Source organism: Gasterosteus aculeatus, chromosome 11 (assembly GCF_964276395.1).
Source record: "Gasterosteus aculeatus chromosome 11, fGasAcu3.hap1.1, whole genome shotgun sequence".
Classification (NCBI taxonomy): Eukaryota; Metazoa; Chordata; class Actinopteri; order Perciformes; family Gasterosteidae; genus Gasterosteus; species Gasterosteus aculeatus.
In genome coordinates, this window is record NC_135699.1 from 1,316,507 (window position 1) to 1,343,375 (window position 26,869).

The 26,869-nt window shown below is 46.5% G+C and overlaps 3 protein-coding genes across 6 annotated transcripts; 1 reads left to right on the forward strand and 2 right to left on the reverse strand.

Annotated features, from left to right (window-relative positions):
• Positions 1–450: 450 nt before the first annotated feature.
• cog1 (component of oligomeric golgi complex 1) lies at positions 451–14,589 on the reverse strand. 2 transcript variants are annotated; one of them, XM_040190722.2, is made up of 16 exons: positions 14,090–14,589; positions 13,682–13,929; positions 13,420–13,601; positions 12,649–12,825; positions 9,610–9,766; positions 7,087–7,297; positions 6,578–6,938; positions 5,486–5,934; positions 4,489–4,635; positions 4,251–4,412; positions 3,822–3,946; positions 3,364–3,472; positions 3,071–3,180; positions 2,238–2,319; positions 2,096–2,113; positions 451–641 (listed from the first exon to the last, which is right to left on the reverse strand). In XM_040190722.2, exons 1-15 carry the CDS (start codon positions 14,393–14,395, stop codon positions 2,105–2,107), a joined length of 2,835 nt encoding a protein of 944 aa, XP_040046656.2. In that variant the 5' UTR covers positions 14,396–14,589; the 3' UTR covers positions 451–641; positions 2,096–2,104. The 2 variants fall into 2 exon arrangements, with proteins under 2 accessions (XP_040046656.2, XP_040046654.2); XM_040190720.2 differs by lacking the exon at positions 2,096–2,113 and having other exon boundaries at positions 14,090–14,503.
• Positions 14,590–17,821: 3,232 nt separating this feature from the next.
• On the forward strand, positions 17,822–19,827 carry smim22 (small integral membrane protein 22). 2 transcript variants are annotated; one of them, XM_040190717.2, is made up of 4 exons: positions 17,822–18,064; positions 18,518–18,642; positions 18,951–19,024; positions 19,417–19,827. In XM_040190717.2, the coding sequence occupies exons 2-4, from the start codon at positions 18,522–18,524 to the stop codon at positions 19,462–19,464; spliced, it is 243 nt and encodes an 80-aa protein (XP_040046651.1). In that variant the 5' UTR covers positions 17,822–18,064; positions 18,518–18,521; the 3' UTR covers positions 19,465–19,827. The 2 variants fall into 2 exon arrangements, with proteins under 2 accessions (XP_040046651.1, XP_040046652.1); XM_040190718.2 differs by having other exon boundaries at positions 17,949–18,064; positions 18,429–18,642.
• On the reverse strand, positions 19,809–26,804 carry rogdi (rogdi atypical leucine zipper). Of its 2 annotated transcripts, none has more exons than XR_013451391.1 (11): positions 26,355–26,563; positions 25,116–25,187; positions 24,688–24,770; positions 24,369–24,423; positions 24,202–24,282; positions 23,818–23,913; positions 23,623–23,721; positions 22,426–22,539; positions 22,298–22,347; positions 21,728–21,883; positions 19,809–21,337 (listed from the first exon to the last, which is right to left on the reverse strand). XR_013451391.1 is itself a non-coding variant. In XM_040190716.2 (11 exons), the coding sequence occupies exons 1-11, from the start codon at positions 26,427–26,429 to the stop codon at positions 21,296–21,298; spliced, it is 894 nt and encodes a 297-aa protein (XP_040046650.1). In that variant the 5' UTR covers positions 26,430–26,804; the 3' UTR covers positions 19,809–21,295. The 2 variants fall into 2 exon arrangements, 1 of the variants encoding a protein (XP_040046650.1); XM_040190716.2 differs by having other exon boundaries at positions 21,728–21,854; positions 26,355–26,804.
• Between the last annotated feature and the right edge of the window lie 65 nt (positions 26,805–26,869).

A 26,869-nucleotide genomic window follows, 5' to 3' on the forward strand; every position in this document is an offset into this window, starting at 1 on the left:
TCATGGTGCTCCGTGAAAAGTTTAAAGCTTTATGAGGCTGTATAGAGGAAGAGCAGCAGGGTCGATCTAAATTGCAGATATTTTGGTCTCATACAGCCCTGATTGATTCCCTCAGTACGCCGACTAGAATGAGGGCTGCTCGCCTGGCTGGTGCATGTTTAAGTATGAACCCAGGAGTGCAAGCATTGCAAATACCCAGTAATAATCATGTTACATTACAGGTCATTTAGCTGACGCTTTTATCCAAAGCGACTTACATTACATTTTAAACCCCTGGCTTTTTACATTTTGCCTGGGGAGCAATTAGGGGTTGCTCAGGGACACTTCGACTTGAGACATGGGGCAGCCAGGACTCGAACCAACAACCTTGCGCTTCCCAGCACACCCGCTCTACCATCAATTCAATCACTTTATTTCATAGTAGTAGTGGGGGAAAAAAAACTAAACATCTTTTACATACACTTTATTATTTACAAGGTTTCTGCTAGTTGGACCATAAAGGGTTACTTGGCCATGCCAGACAGCCAGCTGAGTTTGAATAAAGACTGAGTGGCCGTGTCCCCGTCCTGATCGGCCAGCTGTCTGAACAGGCTGCCGGGACGGAAGCTGTCCTCACCGTCTGCCAGGGAGGACGGAGTCGCCTGCCGGAGGAAGGAGACACGTCAGGTTGTACAACATACAACTCCAGTGTTGGTCAGGACTAAGTCTTGATCTAGACATCTTCTGATGTGGACATTTTGGTTACAAACACCCATCAAACTCCTCAGTGATGAATAATGAAAATGATTGAAATGTTTGTAGTTTAGTAAAACTGTAAAGGAACAATCCAGCACTGTTTTGTAGCATTACAGTCCTGGATCAGGGCTAGCTAGATCCCACTATGCTACTCCATGCTAACAAATGTGCTGCTCCATGCTAACACCTGTGCTACTCCATGCTAACACCTGTGCTGCTCCTTGCTAACAAATGTGCTGCTCCATGCTAACACCTGTGCTGCTCCTTGCTAACACCTGTGCTGCTCCTTGCTAACAAATGTGCTGCTCCATGCTAACACCTGTGCTGCTCCTTGCTAACACCTGTGCTGCTCCTTGCTAACACCTGTGCTGCTCCTTGCTAACACCTGTGCTGCTCCATGCTAACACCTGTGCTGCTCCTTGCTAACACCTGTGCTGCTCCTTGCTAACACCTGTGCTGCTCCTTGCTAACACCTGTGCTGCTCCTTGCTAACACCTGTGCTGCTCCTTGCTAACACCTGTGCTGCTCCTTGCTAACACCGGTGCTGCTCCATGCTAACACTCCAGTATTTCAGCATTGGATTCCAAACAGTCAAATAAAGTTAAATAATCTAGGCTTACATAAGGGCTACTACCGTAGCATGCTGAATGTCCAGTGCGAGAGCCCTCCGAGGATCATGTCTAGTAAATACACAAACTGAGGACTCGTGCGGACTACTTTCTCGGTTTCCAGAAGATTCTTGAAATGGTTTCAAACAGTTATCATGGACCTCTGGACCCAATGATTCACTGAACCGCCGACGTGATGTTCATGAGCCCCAACGAACAGTCAGACCATTTAAAGAAAACGGTTGATTGAAATAGATTTTCCCCTGTGTGTAGCCTGTACGGAGACAGAACATTGTTAGCCTAGCTTACCCCAAACACTCTATTAGCTCAAAGCCAACTGACATTGTTATCATGTTACTGTTGAGACAGCTAATGAGTATTAAAAACTATTTCCTCAGATGCCAGTGTGATTTGTCGAGGCATTTTTGATGGATAAGTTTTAAAAGAGAAAGTTTTCGACCAATCACAACTTTAGCTGCATAGGGACATCTGCTTTTTTCTTTTTCTGCTGCCAAGACAAACTCGACCAATAATGCGTTCATTAAAGATGTGATTGGTCCATTTAAAAACAGGTAAGAACAGCCCACGTCCTCTGCTACCCCAAGGAGTTCTCCAGACTTTAGTCTGATCCCAAACTACATGACGAGCACAAGCAGGGTGGCAGATTAGTGAGAAATATCACAATATATATCAGTTATGAAGCCCTGTGGCACTAAACCAAGTCACCACTAAGAACACACGCACACACTTACCTGTGCATCTCAAAAACGCTGGGAGGGCAGAAGGTGAAAGAGAAACATTTTTCCCAGAGTTGAACAAAACAAGGACCATCCTGTGGTAGTCGACATGTGAAACACTGAGACTCAGATATCTGATTCCAGGTCTGTCACTCACCAGCTGGAGAGCAGCGTCACAGCTCCGGGGGGCTGACTTGGATTTACGCACACTGGACGTGCTGAGAGGCAACAACCCGAACCTGCACAACATCGAACAACCATTATTAAAATACTTCCTCGGTACTGAATTCTCGATCAGACATTCTGGATTGGAAATAAAATGCAGCCAATTTCCGATTTTGAGTTCACATATAACATGTCATAAAAGAAATGGTTATGTTGAGTTTGTCCTTATTTATGGAGAAGTTATTCAGACTTCTTATGCTAAACAAACTCCTCCAAACTCTATTGAACATCTGTTTTTCTGAGTACCTTAAAGTTTGACTTTATACTTAAAGCATTAACTAACTGCTCAGAAGTTTACTGTTATAATGCAAGTTGCTTTGCCATAACAAACGAATGCCCTCGCAGTGGAAAATATCTTTGGTTTTATATTTGAGATTTAGCTGTAAAATAATCTCAATATTTGGCAAGTATGTAGGCTAAGAGGAAAATGTCATTTAAAAGAAATGTTTTAACTGCTAATGGAGTTCTGCGGCTAAAAAACATATTTGTTTAAATTGTTTGCATAAATAAAAGTGCGCAATATATATAATTTTGCAATTATAATTAAATTCCTGGCTCTCACTTTTAAAACAGGCATACATCACTGTGGATACATTGGGAATAATGACTCCCATTTATTCACCTAGTGTGTGTTCAATCATTTGTACGCCTCTACACATTTTCCTGCGATGGGCGTTTTCAGGGATCAACTGGAGTAAAGAGTGCTCGCTGTCCTCTGGTCACATGATCCGTCGGCGTCTCATGGGTTTCCTTGGATTTACTCACCTGGTCTGGCTGCTGGCTAGTGGCAGGATGTTGTAGGGCTCCTGAGAGTTGCCACTGCTGCTCCGCGGGGCAAACTGCTTCTCTGAGCCCGTCAGCAGCCCCAGCAGCACCTGAGACAACAGCACATGAACCTGTGAGCAGCCAGCGAGCACAGCAGTCTGTACATCTACCCAATGCGGACAACGGAGGCACCCTGAGTTCGTTGGTCACTCATCTCTAATCTAAAGCTGCTTCTATAACATCATTAAGATGAAACTACGCTGCACTTCTATGTTTTTTAGGGCTCAATGTACCGAGGTCCTCTGGGACAGGCGGTTGAGGTTGGTGTTGAGCGGCGGTGTGAACACATCCAGGTCAAAGGGGTCGATGTAGCCCTCCAGCCAATCACACACCTCGTGGAATCTGGAAAACACACAACACAATGTTTGCTTTCAGATACGTTTTAAATTATCAGCAGGACATCAGAAAAAAATAATAATTAAGCAAGGTACGCTGGCTAATCGGGATGAAACAGCCTATCTTCTGATTGGAGGAAATCCTGCTCCACCTGCTCCTGCCGAGTCACACCAGTCAACGAAAAAGGTTTGGGTCTGTGCTTCTACATCGAGTTGTGGATCCCTCAGATCCTTCTGTAGAAATTAAACTCTGCAGGTCCTCGTGGATCGGTGAAGACCTAACTCAGCCAGCATGGGGGGCACGGTGGCCTTGAGCTGGTGATCAACCCTGGCGGAGCTGGGACAGCGGACGTTACCTGGGGTCTTGGTGGGATCGGGAGCCCTTTCCTTCCTCCACTCTGCTACCCAGAATAGTGTGAAGGTAACGGAGGTCAAACAGCAGCTGTAAGGCTCTGTTCTGAGTCATGGGGAATACGCCCTCCTGGATGGAGCAACAGAAACAAACAGGGAGCTGATGTGGTTCCTGATGAATGAAGAGCAAGCCTCTAAACTCACCCCGCCACAGTAATATCAATGAAACTACCAACTATTACATTGGTAATAATGTTGGGCTGCTTTGCAAAGTAAGGACAGCGCGATACGATCAAAAGCCTCTGACCTGCTCGCCAATGAACTTTCTAACCCTTTTTTTACCCACAGGTTATAGAATCCGAAGTCATCAGAAGGTACAACACAAACGTCCCTCATCTTCATTGTGTGTGTGTGTGTGTGTGCGCCTGAGTTACCCTGCTGGGGGCCTGCTGCGTGAGGGTTTGGTAGTGGTGCAGGACCTGATTCAAACAGGTGTGCAGCAGCTCCTGCAGGGTGGGCCGGGGCAGAGCATGCCCCCCCACCCTGTTCACCTGCACACACAGCTGGAATAGCAGAGACTGCACGAACCAGGACGGCTGCAGAGGAGACAAGCTCGCCATCACATCACTGAACGGACACATCATTGTGCTTCCCGAGGTTCTGCTAGCTGACCTGGACTGGAAGACGGATCTTGGATGTGACATTGCTCCCCGACTCTGCTTCCTCCTGGATCTCCAGATCCTCCCAGTTCGTTGCGGTTGTGAGGATGGCCCCGGCAGACTCGGCATGCAGCGCTGTGGCAAACTTATCCAGCAGCACCTGTCGCAACACACGATAATAGTCATTCTTCTCTGGTCTCCAACGCCTTTAAATATCAAACTCTAAAGCTGCTAAATGCTCCTCAATGTTCACCAGCCGTTCTCTGACCCTGCCAGCAGGTAAGCAGTGGGGTCACAGAGGCAACAGATGTGTGTGTGCCTTTGTTGAAGCAAGGGAACTGCCGTTTAGATCACGGACACTAGTGGCAAACCCTTTCACATTACACATTTGATACCATAGAGTTATGTTAAGTAGTGCAGCTGAAGCTTTTCCCTCCATTAGTGAAATCCCATTCGTACAATCACATGATGTCACGTGGACAAGACAAACTGAAGACTGAGAAAATGTTGAGATCCTGAAGGGTGTAAGTGGACTTTGATCTAGGATTGCTTTGTTGAAGTTATGGCCTTATTTAGGTGTGAAGACATTTTTATGAAGCAGAAAGCCTTTTCTCGACAGACCGAATTAGAAGTCCAAAGAGAAAGTACAGAAAAGGTGGATATCTGGACCCAGTTCCAATATTTGGAACCGCTGTGGACATTAGGGGCTCAACTTTTTTATCAAACAATTCTACCGTCTGTGGAAGCTTTTGGACTTTCAACTGCATTTAAGTCCAAAGCAGCTAATTGAGCTACTACAGAACATGTAACCCAAGAGTAATCTTATACAGGGGGCCAGGGAACTCAGTTCAAAGTTGATCCTTGGCTGCAGAAAGCTTGCAAACAGAGGCATGGATTCTCCCCTCTGACTGACATTGGAGCGACACTTTTCCGTCTTTGTCTCTGCCAACAGTCCAACACAAACACAATTTGTTAAACATTCAACAAATGAACGTCTGAGGGTATCTGACTTTGGACAGGGCGGAGCTCCAGATGCGGTACGCCTCCATGCTGCAAACGAGGAAATCCTCCTTCAGAGCTGCCCACTTGGTTTGGGAGGGGCTGGCCTCCGTGGCGGCCCTGGCTTTGCCCAGCTTCTTGCCCTGTCTGGGGGTCCCCTTCGCTGTGGCCTCAGAACCGCTCTGTTTCCCCAGGATGCAGTGCTTCAGGTTGGGGCACAGTTCCCCCATGGACTGGCAGAGCCTGGCCATGAAAAGGACTGAACTGAGGCGGGCGGGGCTGAGGTCAGGGGGGGCGGAGAGCAGTTCGGAGCGAATGGAAGACAGGATGAGGCGGACACAGGCCAGGCAGCCCTCCCGTAAAGCGTCCTCCACTGCTGGAGAATCGGTGAAGCGGTTAAAAGAGGACGCTGACGCGCTCTCGCTGGGTCCAGAAGGGGGGGCTGAGACGGAGCTGGATCCTACAGAATGCAGCATGACAGGGGACTGTTAGCACGTTAGGAAGTACATCCAACACATCCAACCGTTGGAGACATATGCGTCAAAAACACACTGGTGACACGGTAGTAAAAGTCAGGATTATCAATTATCATCAACTTGTGAATGTCTGTAGAAAATCCTGTGCCAATCAATCGAGGTCACGTGACTATGCCGCACCATCCCATTTGAGATGCGCCCGCCCTGCAGGGCTAACACGCAGCTAATGTGGTTTGACAGTGTAGCATGATGGTCACCACCAGCATGCTGCCGGCGTTGCTACCAGTACGCTCACCAGCTACAGTAGACTCTCAAAAAGTCTTCATCAAGCCTTCAGCTCCACCCACATCATGACAGGGGATGCATCCATTTAGTCATGCCACGTGTGGTCTGATCAGCAATAGAGAACTCTAGCTGGGATTGCATTGTTTTCAGAGGGAATGATCGGTTCACCTCACTGTAAAATCCGATTTGTCTCTTCCAGGAAATGGTAGCTCAGCCTCTTGTAAATGACAAATCGGCAGGTGTTGAAATACTTGGGACTACTAACCCAGTCGCTGTGCTAAGTCGGTCTGAACAATACACTGGCCTAAACAGACTAGTACACAGGGGCTAGGTTTGAATCACCTGGGTCTTGGAAGGGGAGGTAGTACCGCAGGTCGTCCAGCCTGGCCTTTAGCTTAGCATCCAGAGAGGAGCAGAAGTTCTGGACGAAGGGCGTGACGGCCTGGGTCTTCATGGCCAGGCTACTCCTCTGATGCTTCTGCCCCCGCTGATTCACGCTGACCCACCCTGCATCGCTCAGCAGGTCCCCCGGGGATTCCGACCACAGGAAGGACGCCACATCTACCTCGTACTGGGCGCCGCGGGCTGAGCCAGGGTTGGTAGCTGAAGTATGGATGGTCTGGCCCTCAAGATCCCTCACAGTTGAGGTGAGGAGCTGGATGGAGCTTGTTGAGATGGCTTCAGTTTCTTCTTTGGTGATAGCCTTGGAAACGGGATGATAGTGTCAAATTGGATCGCATCAGCATGCACGTCGGTCACTACTGCAAGGTGCAACATGACGGGACATTTCAAGGAATCACAAAACAATAAAAACGCCAATGGAGAGACGCCTTTAGATGCTGAGCACACACCTGCAGGCGCTGAAGGAAGAGTTGCTGCAGGAAGTCGTCCCACACAGCCAGGGGGCGCTCCAGCAGCCGCTGACACACAGCGCTCCAGTGCTGACTGATGGACTCGGTGGACAGGAGGTCCCATACAGAGTCTCTGATGGCCGCCAACCCCTTCAGGCTCTTTACATAGACCAGAAGGCCGCTGACGCCACGGCAGATGTCCTCCTTACAGCTGAAAGTCAAAGAAAGATTCAAAAGTCATTGAAAAGATATCTAATGATAATCAATGATAGATTGATTAAGGGCTTAAGTCCCATCTCTTTTACTGCTTCTCCCGAGAAGGAACCCCCTCACCCCGTACCCCCCCAGTCATACGCCTTCTCCAGGACCACAAAACACAGACTGGATGAGCATACTCCCAGGTCCCCTCCAAGATCCTTTAAAGAGTAAAGACCTGGTTCAATGTTCCACGACCGGGACAAAAACCCAGTTTTGTTCCTTGTCAATCCGCGGTTCGACTGCCGGCCGAACCCTCCTTTCCAGCACTTTATCGGGGGGGCAAAGGAGGGTGATCTCTCTGTAATTCTCTCTGGTCCCCATTTTGAAGACAGGTACCACCCCCCCGGTCTGCCCGCTTGGGCCCGTCGGTACACTGCAACTGACTACCGAGTCCCGACGGTAGCTTGGACAGTGACCGAGGGTTAGCGTAGCGTCCCTTGATGCACCTACGACCTCGAGGCCACAACTCACCACCGCAGCTTCAGCAATGGAGGTTTTGGACATAGACCACTCTGGTTCAATGCACCCCACCTCCACGGGAATGTGAGAGAAGGTTTAAGTCAATTGATCTAAATTAAACATATGATCTAATATCAAAGTATTTTTCCTTGGTGATTGTAATGTCCATAAGCTTTCACTGCCTCAAACTCCAGCATGTATTCAATTTGAAATCTCCAAGTGCTCAGCAAAGTATTTGTGTTACCAGATTGTAGGAGCGATTTAATTAATAATATATTTAGTTATTTTATAACATTCCACCGGTCACTCCCTCCACACTGCACATGCCACTTTAACTGCAATTCATCACTTTGTCGTCACTCGTCACTTTGTCTCTTGTCTGTTACTTGTTCGTTAGTGCACTTTATGCTTAATATTTTTCTTTTTAACTTTTTAATATTTAAAATGTTTTAACTTTATTCCCTCGTTTTATACTAACCCATAGCCTTAGCCTTATTCTACTAACCCATTGCATTAGCATTCATTCCACTTTATTTTATTACTTGTGCACTGTTTTGTCTGTCTACTGTCGCGCACTAATCGCCAAGACAAATTCCTTGTATGTTTGACATATTTTGGCTAATAAATGTTTCCTGATTCCTGATTATGTAATAGTGTTGTTTAATGATTTTAGAGGTTTGCTTATTAGTTAAGATTTTTTTTCTTTTTAATAGTTCGATCATTTGGCATCAATATATGCATTTATATCCCTCAAACGTAACACACTACTCCAAGTGAACAATTCTGTTCACTTGGAGTTCATACATTTTCTTTTATAGTAGAAGAGCAAAGAATAGTAAGATTGTTACTAGGGGTGTAACGATTCATCCACTGAATCAATTTATATTCCTGCCAACTGAATCGATCTGTGCTCCGCAAATCGGCATTCCGGACGACATATATCGATTACAAATCGATTGAAATGGTACATAATCGATTGATACTTTGTATCGATACTTCAAAACTGCACATTGGATTTAAGTACAAAAACGGTGTGGATGTGTGTTTGTTTGTTTGTTTTTTAGCCCTTTAGACACGTTAAACGTTACTGGATTCAGTCTGCCTGTCTGTGACGTCATCAGTACGCAGCGGCAGCCGCGCAAAACTCTGAACAACAACAAAACACAGCGTGGAGGAGACGACTGCGAGCGAGACGTTTACAAACTAACTTATCGATCCAGCGCGTGGAAACATTTAGGCTTTTGCAAACACGGAAGTCTAAATAAGTTGGCCGCTGTTTGTAGAATATGTAGAAGACAAATAAAAAAACCACGGAAACACGACGAATCTTTCCGGCCATCTACTAAGGCGCCGTGGGATTAAACAACGCCGACAGTCAGGACCTCCAGCAGCGTCACCGCTGCAGCAGCAGCAGCAGCAGCAGCAGGTAACTGCAGCTCTGCAGACACCTCAGGCCTCGCCAGCACCAAACTCAACATCACAGCAACAATTGCCAAGTTTATCTGTAAAGACATGCGACCCTACCATGTGGTTGAACATCTGGGGTTCTGTGAATTGATCCAAACATTGTGTAATTATTGTGTAATGTTTACATTGAAAATGGTTGCATCGTTACACCCCTAATTGTTACCATTCATTAGTATGATTCTTGCTGATCTTGCAAGCAGTCTGTGTATCATGATGATTAAATGTGCATCGAACAGACAATTTGAAAGCACCAGACAACGGGGAAACCAATCAAACGTGAAACAGAGAAGCAGTGTCCTGATTGGTTTGCAAGTTCGACACTTGTGGGTTACAGCTTACGTATCGATCCACTGCTGAAGGGTGTCCCGGAGCTGCTCTCTCTGGATCGGCTTAGCCAGTGTGCGAAGGGCGGGCTGGAACTCGGTGATGGAGTGCGGCAGGTATTTGAACCAGCAGCCTGTGCTTGTCTCTTCCTGCAACACCGTCCTGTCTTTAGCTGAGGAGGGACATGAGATGATGGTGCCAGTTCTTATCACAGACATGTGCTTCATCGTACCATCATACTGTATCCGGAGTCTGCGTTTCGACTGCCTTACTTTAGTTTGCCCCTCGTAGCTGATCGTAGCATAATCAATCGTGGTTTGGATTCAGATATATGGATTAAAAATGAATTATATCATAACAATACACCATCTGGTTACAGCTCCTGTCTGTAAGACAGACATCCTCACTCAAACTTATTCTGAAAGTAACCACATACCACATCATGTGTCTGAGTAAAGCCTGTTAATAAAGGGAGATCAGCAAAGATAAAACGTGAGCTACACAAAAATAGTTTGACATACGCTACTCTTTCTCAAACCCACCTCCTACTTCTTGTGTCCCACACCCCCGTCTCCTAACCAAATTCTTACCCTAGTAACCTCTGCCCGTCCGACCACCTGCCCTCTTGACCCCATCAAATGTTCTACAATCTTCTGCTCTTGACCTTCTTCCTGTCTCATCAACAACGCTCTGTTATCTGGCGGTTTTCCCAATTCTCTGAAGGAGGCAAGAGTTAACCCCCTCCTCAAGAAACCTACCCTCAACCCTTCTGAAGAAAACAACTACAGACCGGTCTCTCTTCTTCCCTTTTTGTCCAAAACTCTTGAACGTGCAATCTTTAACCAACTCTCCTCATATCTCCACCATAACAACCTCCTTGACCCCCACCAGTCAGGCTTCAAGGCCGTTCCACAGAGACTGATCTCCTCGCTGTCTCAGAGCAACTCCACACTGCTAGAGCTCCTCTCTCTCTTCTGTCCTCGTCCTTCTGGACCTCTCTGCTGCTGACACAGTCAAACATGTTAGGGATTTAAGCAAGGAGTGCACCCCTAGTGGTAGAAATTATAATACGTGTAATAATGTTTAGTGATAGAATTGTAGTTTGTGTGTTATTAGATATTAGTTATTACATTAGCTTGTAAGATGAAGTGAATGCAATAGGAATCAACACAAAGTATAGTCATGTAAATCATATAAACACTGTACTCATTAACATTCTGTCACAATGTGATGGTAAAACCTGGGGACGGATGCTAAGTGCCGTCCTTTATGGATTTCTCCCAATTTTATCCCCAAAGAGGGTTTTTGGGGAGAGTTTTTCTCCTGTCAGGTAGTAGATGAGCAACTGAATGCAAGACAGCCGAGTGAGGCAGATGTCTTCAGTGTTGGACCACATGAACTGTTTTAGATCTCATGTTGTAGTGTGATGAACTGTGATCATTAATGATGTGGTGTAATTAAGGTGTAAGATGAAGACAAACTATGCATGCTTTGTTATATTCACTCATTGAGTCATAAAGCCAAATGTATCTACATTGAATGTGTTTGAATGTGAGGGACAGAGAAGACAGAGAGGTTTCAGGTTACAGCTTCACACCTGGACGTGAAGGGGACAATCCAGGAGGAGACACGTTTGAAGGAGAAGCCAATGACATTCTAGTGCACCCAAGAAGACACACCTCAGGAGTTTTCAAATGACCAAAGCGGGGAAAGGACCGTTTTTTTTCCTGCAGCCACTTTGATAAGTCACTTTAGACTAGAGAATTCTCTATTTCGCGAAATATTTTACGGTTTGTTTTGTATTTCACTTTGTAATTGCATTTCTTATAACGTTGTTTAATTATTAAATACTTTTTTGATTTTTGAATTTAAGCAAGCTGACTCTTTTGATTCTTCGTTTCCGACCGGGACGAGAACAAAGGAGTGAGGCCTCCCTCGAGGGCTTTCCGAACCCTTAACAACCACCAGATCCTCATTTCCTCCCTTCAGGAACTTGGTGTCTCAGGCTCTGCTCTCTCCCTTCTCTCGTCCTACCTCGACGGCCGCACCTACCGGGTAACCTGGAGAGGATCTGTGTCGGAACCTTGTCCTCTTACTACTGGAGTTCCTCAGGGTTCCGTCCTGGGTCCCCTCCTCTTCTTGCTCTACACCAACTCTCTCGACGCTGTCATTCGTTCGCATGGCTTCTCCTACCACAGCTATGCCGATGACACCCAACTAATTCTCTCCTTCCCTCACTCGGACACTCAGGTGGCGGCACGGATCTCTGACTGTCTGACTGACATCTCTCAGTGGATGTCCGCCCACCACCTGAAAATCAACCCCGACAAGACTGAACTACTTCTCTTTCCGAGAAAAGATTATCCGACACGGGACCTGCCCGCTTTAACTGCTAGGAACCTCGGCGTGAAACTCGACAGCCAACTCTCCCTGACTCCCAACATCACTACAACAACACGATCCTGTAGATGCACGCTAAGACACAACAGAAAAGAAAAACTGTTCGAAAAAACATCATGAGAATACGTCCTCTTCTCACTCAGAAGGCTGCTCAGGTACTGACGTACTCACGTACCATGCTGTGAACGGATCGGGTCCAACTTACATCCAGGACATGGTCAAACCCAAAATCCCGACCCGCACTCTCCGCTCTGCATGTGATAAACTGCTTGTTCCTCCTCACTGAGAGCAAAACAATCGACTAGATCACCACTCTTTGCTGTCCTGCTCCTAAATGGTGGAAGGAGGTCTCTGAAGACATCAGGCTCTTGCCTTCACATCTTCAGACTAAAGACACACGTCTTCAGACTCTACCTCCACTAACACACTAACTGTAGCACTTACATTGTACTTATAACGCCACTCATCTATAGCAAATTGTAATTGGCTTACTTGATGAAATCACACTTGCTTGTTCTTCTGAGTTTGTATCCTTATGGTTGAATGCGCTGATGGTAAGTCGCTTTGGATAAAAGCGTCAGCTAAATGACATGTAATGTAAAGACTGGCTCTCAGTAGGGCAAGAACTACGTGTCCTGGCTCCTAGCGGTTTACCTGCGTATGTGGTGGAGGTGACATTCTCCAAGGTAGAGAAGAGCATGCCACAGCTCAGGGCCCCCTCCCCCGGCCTGGGGCCTCCTTCTGGGGGCAGGTAGAAGACAGCGTAGGCCTGGAACAAAGTGGTGACAAGCAGCTCCACCAGGCTGCACACCTGGGCCTTGATCCCTGCACCTGCACAAATGACACCTCTGACATGAACGGGGTTCCTTTTGCTTTACTTACACATTTACAAAATATTCATACTGTAGACAACATTTTCTGCTCCGCGTCACAGGAAAAGCCTTGAAGCCGTATTTATTGCGTCATGACTTCATGACTGCCTTCATGACTGAATGGGTTACGGCAGTGGTCCCCAACCACCGGGCCGCTGACCGGTACCGGTCCGTTTGGTACCGGGCCTCACCACAGAAAGCTTATATATATTTTTTTTCCTGAAAAATGTTTTATTTTGAAAATTTACCGTATTTTCTCCTAATTATGTGCGCTCGTCCCTCTGACAGATTCCCCACGCGTCACCAGGCGTTTTTCTTCACGTTTACAATTGTCCTCTTACCGTGCACAGCAGTTTTGCCCACCAGCGAACACAGAGCGCGACTACTACAACCGCCCCCCCCGTCGGACCTTCTCGACCGGTCCGCGAAATATTGTCTGACATGAAAACAGTCCGTGAGGTAAAAAAGGTTGGGGACCACTGGGTTATGGTACACGTATTATTATTACATTATATTAAAGGACAGGAGGCGGGTGTTACAAAGAGAAGAATACCGTGCTGTGGTTGGTTGAGCAGCTGATGGATTGAGGCCTTCCGCGCCAACAGAAAGTCAGCCAGGGCCTGGCGTGGTGAGCTGTCCTCCAGCAGCATGGTGGACACCAGGGCCTCAGCTATGGCCTGGTCAGACACGGCGCGGCCCTGGAGCAGAGACCTGCTCTCCAGGAGAATGGTGGACCTACAGGAGGACAGACGAGTTGCTGAAATGGGACTGGGTGGTCCTTGACTGCTTGAGTCTGTAACTAAAACACCCAGTACCTGAAGTGTCCTGTGGTGGCTACCTGCCGGACCAAAATTGGGAAGCGGACCAGGACGGGGCTGTAATTGCCCCCTGTAGCGGCACCCAGCTGCAGCAGACTGTGCAGGTGGCAACAAAGCAGGTAGAGCTGGGTGGCCTGGAGGTACTGGGACGCCTCCATGGCGCTCCAGATGCGCTCTGGGATCTCCAAGAGGAGCTTGATCTGGGAGGCCATGGTGTAGAACTTCTCCTGCCACTGTGTCGGGTCCTACGCCAGGATGACACACACACACATGCAGCAGGTTACACACAGAATGTGAATTCGTGCACTACTTGGAAGCATTGGATGCGTGGGGTCACATATTTAACCCTCCATTCTATCCTCGATAGGGACATGACAACAAACGTCCTCCAAATGCAAGGATCACCTCCTGCCTGCAGCTGGTCGTGCCGGCTCGGCCCTGTTTCAGCTGGTGGCAGTACCGGTGCATGTCCTGGATGGACTGGACCACGCTCTCCGAGCACTGCCTCATCTCCCCGATGGTGTCGGCGGCATCGATCAGGTCCCGGTACCGCTCCCCCACCATCTGCCTCAGCTCCTCCTTCTTCTGCTCGATCTCGCCGCGGACTTTGCGTTCGACCCGCCGGATCTCCGCGGTGTTGTAACGCTCGAACAGAACCTCCGGGTCCTTGATCTCCGACACCCGGAGAGACAGCGCGGGGTCTTCAGCCATCGCGCCTCCCAAACAACCACAAATAATACAAGTCTGACCCGGAAGAACGGGGGAAGTTCTCTTCCTGCCTCCACGTAAGCAAAGTAATACAATGAGACGACGACTGATTGGTCGATGAAGCCGTCGGTCAAGGAACGTCCCCGTGTTGTTAGGCGCCGCAGAGCCAATCAAACCGTCCCGACTTGTAACGTGACCGGAACAAGAAAACGCATTTCCTGCAGAAGATGCATCGGAATGCTGAGAGATTAAAGGAATTTCAAAAGAAATGCTGAAAATACAGAAATGAGAAACGATGAACTGATTTTGAAATAAAATGGCCATGGTAGTTGTAGTAATATTAGCAGTAGTTGTAGTATATTTGAAAGACCAATACGTATTTCAACACAACCGCTTCATTCATTGAGCTTCATGTTAAGGTACAGATAATCGTTAAGGCTTTTATTTTGAAAAGATGGAATTGGGTGAGAAAGAGAGGGAGTGACGTGACAGATTAACAATACTTGGCATACACGTAGATGTTATTAAATGGCCTCATCTCAAGTATTAATGTTTGAATTCCCACCAAGGGGCTTTTATTTTGAAATAGTGAGATTTGGTGGTGGAGCGAGGGGGAGAGGAGAGAATGGGGCCCAATCCCCGGCTATGTCTCAATCCGTCGGCTGCATCCTCATGAGGATGCCTTCGTTGACCGTACAGGTCATGCCGGCTGCGACTCGGCCGTCCCGTCGGCTCCTCCGAACGCTCCTGACCCTCCATGTGCTGTTTCTTCTGAAATTCAATGTACACACATTTATAACAAATACGCAAACAAGCAGGCGCTTTGAATTACAGCTCGTTAGTTATTAGTGAAAAGTCACTTTAATGGCTCAACTTTCACACTTTAGACGCTGACTAATATCTTACCGAGGCTGTGACGGTTTTATAAATAGTTAACAAATGGATAAATAGTTAACAAATGGATCAATGTGAACTCAAGTAGACACGTTATGAACCTGAAATATCACTTTCTAAGTCAGTAACGTTACAAACGTTGAGAATAAATACACAAAAAAACTCAACTGGTTGCTTTGCACCTTTTGTTTAGTGGTGTGATTATGAACTAACTTAACATTTAGTTGCGTTTTATGGAGCAGGAGGAACGATGTGTGGTGACATTCCGCTATTGTAGCTTGGACGTATTCTGTAATATCTCGAGTTAGTTATATTAGCTTTTATCTTATAAGAAAATGTATTTTCAAATCCTTTATACAAGTTAATAAATGAGTTTGTTGGTGTTTTATTATTCACTCTTTTTATTGAATCTCCTCTACCTTAATACTGCAATATTGCTTTTAGCTGCAAGTACATGGCTTAACTGATATACCATGCTCTAATAACTTCTCTATCTGCACTTTGGGGTTTTAAGACTTTTACTGTCAAGCGCAGCAGGTTGCTAGGCAACGGGAGCAGTGGGAGTTAAGCAGGAAGTCCCCCGCAGGCCAGACCGTCCCATCCCAGAGGCCGCTCGGTTCGGCTTATTGGACGGTTCAGGCCAGGTGTAGCGCGGAGGCAGGATCCTCGTGAGGGTGTAGCCAACAAAATGAGACACAGGTCCAATCTTCATCTTCACGGACTCACAGACTTTGAGGCGCCCGCCCACTACCTGCGTAAGGGTTACGGCCGTCCCACTGGCAAACCACTGAGTGTTTGAGGCTTTGAGCCCTTTATGAACCTTTTTCCTAAATCAGCTTTAGATGCTGACTCAGCCCAAGGAAATTACCCACAAGGGATTGCAATGTGACGTTAATAATAATAATACTTTTTTTTATAGCGCTTTTCTGGGTACTCAAAGACGCTTTACAATGACAGTCAAGAACGAAAAATAGAAATAAATAAGAAAAAAGATTAAAAAAGAACTGTAGAAACGAAACGAGTCATGTAGCGGTCAGCATTTGAAAGCGAGTGTGAAGAGCTGGGTTTTGAGGGCTTGTTTGAATGATGATACGGTGGGAGCCTGGTGGACTTGGATGGGGGGGCATTCCAGAGGGGAGGTGCAGCAGCTGAGAAGGCCCTGTCGCCCCACGTCTGGCACTTGGTCCTGATGGTGTTCACGGTAGGGAGAGGCCGTGTTTAGGGCTTTGTATGTGATGAGTAACATTTTGAAGTCTATCCTGTATCTTACTGGGAGCCAGTGGAGGTTGCGTAGGACCGGGGTGATGTGTTCATAGTGGCGGGTGGTGGTGAGCAGGCGGGCGGCAGACTTCTGAACACATTGCAGTTTGTTGAGGATGCTGTAGAGGATGCTGGAGGTTACGAGTGCATGGATGAGAATTGAGGAATGTGAAAAAAGGTGAACAAAGATAACGACACTCGTGTGTTGGAGCAGTCATAATAAAATGTATACAGAGGAATAAATATGGAGAATAAAACACATGAAATCAGATGATATTTATTAATTTATTTATAAAATTAAAAAAAAAACACGATTTAAAATGACCTCTCATCTTATGAAAAGGGAGCCCGGAAGACGTTCAAATTAAAGAGTAAAAAGTATTAACAACATACCCTGAACTTAGTCATATTCTTCTCATTGTCATGGTGACGCGACATGGCAGCAAAAGGCTGTCTCATCTTACCTGCACCATTTAAAGCCCTCAGTCTCTCACACGTCCCTTACCAGGTGACGTCAGTTAAGGCCCTGAGGGTTCAGGGTTCAGGGTTCAGGGTTTAGGGGGGTCATTGGGATTGGGCATCAGAATGTCTGTTTAGGAGGGGACGGACTGATAGGACTGAAAAGCTCCAAATAATGTGTCCACTACACTTATTAGCTAATAACAATCAGCGGCTCGGGGGGGAGGGGCACAAAGACCTGGTATGGTTGCCATGGTGATCGTCAACAAGCTGATCAAAGGGCAGAGACAGTAACAGATTAATTAGAACGCACACGTCAAACAAGTTCCCTTAGACACAAAAAATAAGTGTATCGTTGAGACAAAGATAGAAGGATTTGAAAGTTGAAGAAGTTTACAAGGATTTAAAAAAACTCCATTGAGAAACAATATAAAAAGTACTATGAACATGTATTTATATTAATTCAAGCATAAGAGACAAGAGAAAGCTGAAAAGTCATAGCGCCCTTCTCCTGAATACGGTTTCTTTAGCTGAAAATATGAAGGAAGAGAAGCTTCCAACAATGATGTTAAACAGAATTTTATCATTATCATATATGCAAATACATATAATCCTCCTCTCTACACCCTCCAGCCTTTCTTCTGAGATCCTCCCCTGCCCCACATTATGGATTCCACTTGGAATAGAATGTTTGAGAGGATTGATTTACACAAAGTCCCTAAAATTACACCCAATGTTTTTGTGCCCAAATCATTACATGTAATTTACATTAGATAGTCATGTGATGTGGAGTGAGAAAGTCACGGAAGCAAATGAGATGTTAACATTTGTATTTGTACCATAGACACCTTTTCATTGGTGTCTCCTTGTTATGTCCCGCCCAGCGAAGAGGAGGAAGAGGAAGGTTGGGCTGTGAAACCTCTCTGGTTGTTCCAGTAATTGTGCGTCATTGTGTGAGGAGGAAACCCGCTGAGAGGCTGTTTGTGCACAGGTGACCAGCAGGTGAGGCAGGTAGACCTTTGGACCCGGAAAGAGGGAAAGGAGAGACTCCGTCTGCAGGTAAGGAACCTTTTAAACCGTTTAAAGTTCATCTAAAGAATCATATCACCAGGAATGTTTGATGGATTGAACTAATAGAATTAGTTTAGTCTCCTGGAGAATGAAGTGGTGAAACATAACTCGTGTCTAATGTGTCGTGAATCCTCCTAGTGCACACAGCCTGTAGTGCATTGACGTACATGTGTGTAGTGAGGGTTTGCAGTGTATTCTCACTGTGTTCCAATAGTGCTGTAACATACAACACGATGCTCATGGTACTGCTACGAGTATCAACACTCTAGGTGTAGCTGCTCCACAGCTAATGCTAAGCTCTAACCATCACATATCAGGCAAATAAGGCTGAGACCTTCTTTTAATCACACAGAATGGTGCAGGTTTTAATGTGCCAGTGGGTGTGAGCGAAGGGTTCCTACCCGCTGAGCCTAGACTGTTCTGTATTCACGCTGTGCTCAGAGCGATGGAGCACAATGACCTGCAGCAGGAGCTGAAGGATCAGCTCAGCCACGCGCTTTCCAGACAGCACCTCTTCCAGTCAGACTGGGACATCATCTCTTTTGCTGTCTTCTTCATCTTCATTGGTGAGTGAAGGGGAAAAAAAGCCACGCAAGACATGTTTATGACTGCTAACAAACCGCATCGGTGCTCATATTCACCCTTTATTTTAGATGAAGGCCAGCGCAAATTTGAAAATAGGCAAAAAGTGATGGATCAGACTGTCTGAGCTTATTCAAGATAGTGTCCAGTCCAATGTGTCAGGGACTTCACAGGATGCTGAACTTACTCCAATTCCGAATGTGAAAAGTGTGTGTTTCATGAATGTGGCTTTCACTGCAGGGCGAACTGGAGATGATGGTCCAGATGATGAAGTGTGTGTGTGTGTTCATAGGAATGGTTCTGCTGCTGGTCATCCTGGTCCTCATCCGCTGCTGCTGCTGCTGCTGCGGCTGCTGTGACGAGAAGGTGTGTACACACACACACACAGGAGAAGTGACCCAAGGTGTAGTGAGGTGCTGAATCCCACAGACGTGGAAGCTGAGGCCCATGTTGTTACATTTGCGAGCCATCACTTCTATTTGAGTGTAGTTGCAGATGTGCGAGTGCAGTCCACGGCATACACTGCTTTTGGCTTCCATTCTACAGATGTGACGATGACAGATGTTCACTAGAGCTTGATGCTGGGGGAGAGGTATTCAGACGCTGCTGTAGGACATGAAGGAGTAGTCTCTGTAGGAGGTGGACATCGGCTCATCGGGGTCCTTCTCCTTCCGCCTGTGTTGCGACATGGACAGAGATGCTGTGGCGGTAGAACAGAGGCAGGGGGGTACTGACAGACCTTTGTGCTTCCTCAACAGCCTCGCAGGTGGAAGGTGGGCATAGAGAACCTGGCTCTGGAGCCCTGATGGAGCTGGAACTTTTCGCGAACCCCCCCGTCACCCGGACCGTTGCCTAAGGTTTTACTGGTCTGGCCCACTTGAGATTGAAGTGGGCCCCTTACCTAAAGGGAGGTAGACTCCGCTGGTCTAGCGGTTCTCCCGAGGTCAAGCTTTGATTTGATGTCACCTCTTAACAGATTTAAGCCACATGCACTCGCGAGGAATTGTTGTTCATGAACATGTGATCTTTTTAACCACCACGGTGTTGCTGGATACCACAGAGGAGATGGAAACACTCTGTAGATGTGAATGTCGCTTCCTCCCATTTTGTTTGTTCTTTGTTTTAATTAGTAATGAATCAATAATAAACATTTAATGACACATCTTTAATTGCAGCAAAGGTCAGAGACAATTTACTGTTTATTTTTATTGCACAGGTATCAGATAAATCATTTGCACATCCATACATGTATATATATGGAGGAAAAATATAAGAGGCAGCTCTTCAAAATAGATTAACACTTACTGGAATGAAGTCATTTGTTCAGGATTGGATTAGTGTTTCAACAACATATGTGCAAAACGTGTCAAATAAATAGGGAGATTGAGCAGACAAACATGCAATAAGTAGACGTGGTAACAAATAGCTTATCATTCAGTCACATCCAGGCAGTAACAAACAGGGAATGTTTACTGTAAGTCAATGACATCCAATATACCAATAAACAAAAACAACACAGCTCCAACGTGCACACGAATGCCCCTTCAGCTCATCTAAGAGGTACTAGTGTCCCACCTGGAATCAACATCCAGGTTAAAATCAACGCTCAGAGTGCTGGCACACACCCAGTGGCCCCTCAAGGGCCGGCATGAAGGACTTCAGAGGATCGATTGGAGAGATGCAATATACAGACTAGGACTACAGCAGTGTATGATCACCTGAAACTAACTTTCCAGAAGCTTATGAGGGAGGGGAGGAGTGAGCCGGGGGGACAGCCCCCCTCCACCTCCACACCGGCCCTTTAAGAAGCACGGACACACCTCTTAACCAATCAGGATGGAATCGGGGTTTCACTGTGAATTCTCCTGCCGGAGAGGAGAGGCTACTTAATGGACCATCGCTAGATCCAGTGCTGGACAGCGTCTCTAGTACTGCTGGATGTAGTTCACATAATAAATGACGGCTAAATGGGTGTGTCCAATCCTGAGCTTTAGTTCCTAACGCAGGTCCAAAACCACTCATACGCCCCATACTCAACATCTCCCTCCAAATAAAGCCCCACTTCTTTCAAACGCCGCACTTTTCTAAAGACACAGTACTTGAACTGAGTGGAATACTAAGCCTCCGTCGTCCAGACGACACAAACCTTCCTCTGGTGTTTACAAGTCTTCTCACATCACTTCATATCAGAGGAGAGTACCATCATTTTTAAGGAACTACAAAAAGAAACATTGACCCTGCTGTGAGGGAACTGTGGTCACTGCTGCTTTGTCCTCCGGCCCTGAACGCACCACTAAGGGCTCCACACAATAACACAGATCAAATCAGTCAGCAATGCAACTAATAATCACACGATGCCTTCAAACAAAATAATTCATGGAGGAGTTCAAGTCGCGAACACACACACACACACACACACACACACACACACACACACACACACACACACACACACACACACACACACACACACACACACACACACACACACACACACACAAAATGGGGGTTTGATTGGCTCCTTCAGATTACCATGCAACACTTGAGACTGAGTGACAGCAGGAGAAATACATGTGTAAAAGTAATGAGGATCTTCCCAGGACGTCCCCTGCACTCTGGAGGATGATAGGAAGTGGATCAGAAAGGTCTGTAGTTCCAGAAACTGGAGAACACGGATATCTGCATGGAGGGGAGGACAGAGGAGCTTAGCCAGCCTTTTACATACACATGATACATACCTACCAACGAGCTGGTCAAAGCCTTTATTTAGCCATATACTGTAAGCCTTCACATGGCCACTGGATCAGCAGACAGTTCTAGTCCAGACACCCGTGGTCCTGCTGCAGGTGTGTGTGTGTCTGTATGAGCGCACATCAGAGCCACGCGTGATGCAGAGCAGAGGAGAATCGCAACGTGTGGCCACGTAGAGACAGAAGTGACACACGATACACCGGTCTGGTGTGTTTAATAAAAAAAGGAAGCGAGACCTTAAATTACTTATTTTGTGATCTGACACTGTGGCTATTGATGTGCCACTTTAAGAGTCACCAAGGGGAGGATGACACCCACCTTATCCTTGAGCTGCTGACAGAGCTGCAGCGAGATGGTGAAGAACACCAGCGTGTCGTTGAGCCAGGGCACCACACACTCCACCTTGTGGACGTGGCTCACCTCGAAGCGGTTGTTGTTGAGCTCGCTGTGGATGACAGGCAGATACACATGTTCCTACCAGAGCGGTGACATCACAGAATTAGGAATTAGGACCTCTATTCATGGTGTATCAGTAATCATCTTTTTCGGTTTTATTTATTTATCAATATTTCAATTGATTATTTCCTTAAGTCCGTTTGTTGGAGCTATTACATTAGCTGGATGTATTTGTGGTCACTAGGAGCGCTGGGCGGGGCTCGTGTCAAGGTGAAGGGATCTCAGCACGAGCAGTGTGTCAGTTGGAGCAGGAAATGTTTGTTTGTGATCACCAGAACAAATCAACTCAAACATTGGCCTCCTTTGGGTTACTAAGCGACTGAAATGGTGCATCAGTGTCACTTTAATGCAAGATGGCTTTAGAAAGTCTCCCTTTTTGATAAACAGCCACTACAATGTTTATGTATCAAGCCAAAAGAAGGAAGGACTCACAACATTGCTCCTGGGTTGTGCAGCACTGAGCTTCCAGCTGGCTTGAAGTTCTAGACAATACAGGGAAACATTGGTCACATGACGCTGGGCGAGGCCTCACAAAGTGCAGCAGAGCCACAAAGTCTGACCTTCACGGTGTTGGTAGGCAGCACATGGAGCTGGTAGACGGTCAGGCACAGTTTGCTTAAGTTGATGTAGAAGTTCACCATCACATCCCCGGGCATGGGAGGAGTGAACATTTTCTGCAGGTGAAGGAGACACAAAGCTCACCAGAGGAGCCAACTGACAGAGCTTCATAAAAGTAAACACATTTCTCTCATCTGCAAAAAAAACAAGATTCAGATTCAATCTTATGAGTTGTGAGAATTATTTCAGTCAGGCTCCCTCATGCGGCTCAAAGGTTGAGCTGCCGATATGAACATGAAATAAAAGGCTTACAAACTCAGATAACGCATATAAATGTGACGGCCCTGATGAAATAACTTGGGTTGCCTCCTGTGGACGCAGTGCTCCTTTGTTTGAGCTTTCAAGGCAGCCCTGATTGACAGGTGATGACAGGGGGCGTGTGTCTGATTGACAGGTGATGACAGGGGGCGTGTGTCTGATTGACAGGTGATGACAGGGGGCGTGTGCCTGATTGACAGGTGATGACAGGGGGCGTGTGCCTGATTGACAGGTGATGACCGGGGGCCTGTGCCTGATTGACAGGTGATGACCGGGGGCCTGTGCCTGATTGACAGGTGATGACCGGGGGCCTGTGCCTGATTGACAGGTGATGACCGGGGGCCTGTGCCTGATTGACAGGTGATGATAGGGGGCGTGTGTCTGATTGACAGGTGATGACGGGGCATGTGCCTGATTGACAGGTGATGACAGGGGGCGTGTGTCTGATTGACAGGTGATGACGGGGCATGTGCCTGATTGATAGGTGATGACAGGGGGCGTGTGCCTGATTGACAGGTGATGACAGGGGGCGTGTGTCTGATTGACAGGTGATGACAGGGGGCGTGTGCCTGATTGACAGGTGATGACAGGGGGCGTGTGCCGGGTTGGGTCAAAGCACCGTGGTATGGGGAAGACTCTGGGTGTAGAATAATAAATTTGAATAGCATACTGAATATAAAAAATTCTGTTAAAAAATTTAAACTCATTGAATATTTATGAAATAACTTTTTTAATTATATTTGAATGGATGCCTTCACATACTCTCAGGGGTACACCGCCATTTGAGAACCATTGATCTAGTCAGAGCCCATGTCCTCAAGATGTTGAAGCCCTGTGTGTGTATGTGTGTGTGTGCGTGTGCGTGTGCGTGTGTGTCCTACCATCAGACCGCTGGTGGCCAGCTCAGGCAGCGTCATGGAGGCCGGGGTGGTGAGGCGGTTCCGTGCTCTCGTCAGCTGGAGCATCACTGCGTCCATGAGCTACAGCAGTAACAGAAACATGAGACTAGGGTCACCAACAAAGTAACAGCCCTGTACTGATCAGGGTATGGTTGCCATGGGAACACGGGGACAGACCTTATTAACCTCCGCCCCTGTCTTGAAGTGGTAGTTCTCATCGTGGCTCCCAAGCAGCTGGAGGGCCTGGTTCACGTGGTTCCTGGCATCCTGAATCTGATGAACAGAAACAAGGAGGTGGAACTGTCAGGATTTGTGCATGCACAATTTTCACACAATTAACTTTTTATATTGAAAGCCAAAATAAGAACTTAAATCCAGACAGTATTCTTCAGACAAACCACAAAGTGAGTTTCAACAAACTGGTGGCAGCAGAGACAAACGTTTCAGGAACCAACGCCGTGTTTCAATGCGCAGCCAGTCACATACGGCTGCACACAGAGGACAATGTGTTTCAGACTTCCCTCACAGCTGGAACTAAACTTTAACATGAACATACTGTACCTGCTGCAGTTTCCACAGCTTGTCCTCTCTGAACTGAAAATGCAACACTTGGCTACTCTTTGCAATCTTCAAGTTTATGTCCTGTTAAGAAAAGCAAAACTTTACAACGGAATCGTCAACTTTCACATGAGGGAAGAACCGACTCAACGGGAATCAATCAAACTCACGGCCTGAGTCAGCGCCTCTCCCTGCAGAGTCAGCACTCCCTTCACTTGATCCATGCTGCAGAACAACACATCACATTTTAATTTGAATATAGCCACCGGAGCAAAAGGCAAGCAGAGCCTTTACAGCATGTGAGGCAGGGCAGTGATCTGAAGGTTACAACTGTGCACTATTCACAGCATATTCCCAAATGACACAGCCACTCCCTTCACAGGAATAAGACATTAGTACGGAACAAACCAGAACTATTTATACACTCACTATTGTATTACACTCATTATGTACATAGTGACTGTACACAATAAAGAGTTACAAGCTTACGTTGAGCTGCCGAGGATGAAGTTTTCCTGCTTTTGCTGACTCTCATAGCCTGGCGTTGGCATGGAGAAACGTCTAGAAGCCTCCTGTTGATGGCAAAGAAAAGTGTTGTGAAGTCACTGCCTCTGAGTTGGCAAAATAGATGCATCATTTCAGGTGTACAATTCTACAGCTGGTCCAAAATCTAGTTACAAGGAGTTATAACTAGAATATACAATCTATATAATAATAATAATAATAATAATAATAATAATAATATATATATATATATATATATATATATATATATATATTACACACACATACAAGTATATGCACAGTCCAAGTAGGACATGTGAGGCTGGAATTGCTGGAATGGCCCTTTAATGCTGCAAATGTGATCTTAACCACTTCTCTCAGCGACGGTGTTTACATGAAAGCTTGACCTTTACCTTGAGGACGTCCTGCAGCTGCTTTAAAACAGAATGCACTTCTTCTTTCAGCAGCCAGTTGAACTCCTCCTCCTGAACGAAATGGTCAAAAAAAACTTTCATCCTCTACAGAAGGGTACAGTGGGACACTTGATACTTAATTCTGCATTGGTTTGTTTTTATGCAAGTTTATATTTTGGTATCCTCTACTTAGCCGTTGTTTCCTTAGTCTGAGCACTAACAAAGAATACTACTGTGCACTTTGTGAGCAACACAACCCCCAAGCTGGTGTATTACTATTATTACATCTCCTACCTGTACAGTTGATTGAGTTCATGGATGGTTTCAATCCCCCTCTATGATGCTTGTGAAGCTGTGCAGTTTGCACGTCGTTTGCATTGTTTGTTATGTGTTGCTCATTTGTGCATTATTCTATTTTACATGTATGATGTTATGCAGTCAATTAGGAGCTTGTTGCTAAGAGTGACGTGAACAATAAAGCCCTGCAACAAACAATGGTTCAAATGCTTTTGTTTATGAAGGTGGGCTAAAAATGCATCAGATCCTATGATATCCACATGTACTAACAGCAACAGTATTTCACAATAAAATAGTTTAATCTGTGTCTTAAATATTCATTTAAATGTAGCCTTCAGGGCCTCCATTTCTTAAGACCGTGGCAAATATAACAAGAAATCATACTTTGACGTCATTAAACACCTTCAGCCCACTTAATGCAACTCAGGTTCCCCTTCGACCACTATGGAAAACTATGGCGCGTGATTGACAGCAAACAACAAACAAGGTGCACATACGGGCTTTGTCATGTGACGTCTGTTGGTGATCGGCTATTTCGGGCTATTTCTTAGGATCACCGCATGCTTCGTTGTGTTTGCAGATGTTGACATCCTACTACAGAATGACTGTCAGCGCGAGCCCTGCCCACCTGCATTGTAGCGCGCGCGCATAAGGTAGGGACCTTCGGTAGAAGCTGACGTCACGCCAGCCGCTCCGTTACTGACGTTACACCAGGTGCTAAGTTACTGACGTTACACCAGGTGCTAAGTTACTGACGTTACACCAGGTGCTAATTTACTAACGTTACGCCAGCCGCTACATTACTAACGTTACACCAGGTGCTGTTACTGACATTACGCCAGCCGCCACGTTACTGACGTACAGCCGTTGATTATCAACACACGCTATGTTGACCGACGGACGGCAGCTAGCCATGAAGCCTAAGAGCGCAGTGCAGCTTACCAACACGGCTCTCTCCACTTGGCTGGCAGCTGACATCTTGGGCAGCTCGGACAAAGACCTCTGCGGGTTGAGCATGTTGTACAGAACACGGACAGAAACACACGAGCTACGCCTTCAAAATACGGTCCTCTCCTTGGGACGAAGGTCTTTCGCTACCTGACGTTTCTGTATTAGCCGCGGCTATGCTGCCTTCAGGTACTGTCGGAAAAAGCCACAGCGCTGAATTCAACGTCTTGATTAAATCAGTGGCAAACGCAAAGGTAAAGTATAGTTACTGTGATAGCATAAGCATCATTAAATGTATTTTCAGTTATGCGTGGTTTAGTCGTTTATTCAGGGCATTCGTCGTGGCGCACGTTATCCTGTTCATACACCCATTGTGGCAAGAAAGCGCGTGTGCTCCAATGCATATAAAGAATTACTTGCTCTTTCCGAGAATTGCATGAATGCAGCATTAGGCTGCTCACGTGTTCACTGTTTACGTAGCCCCACCCACACGTCCTTATTTGGGGATC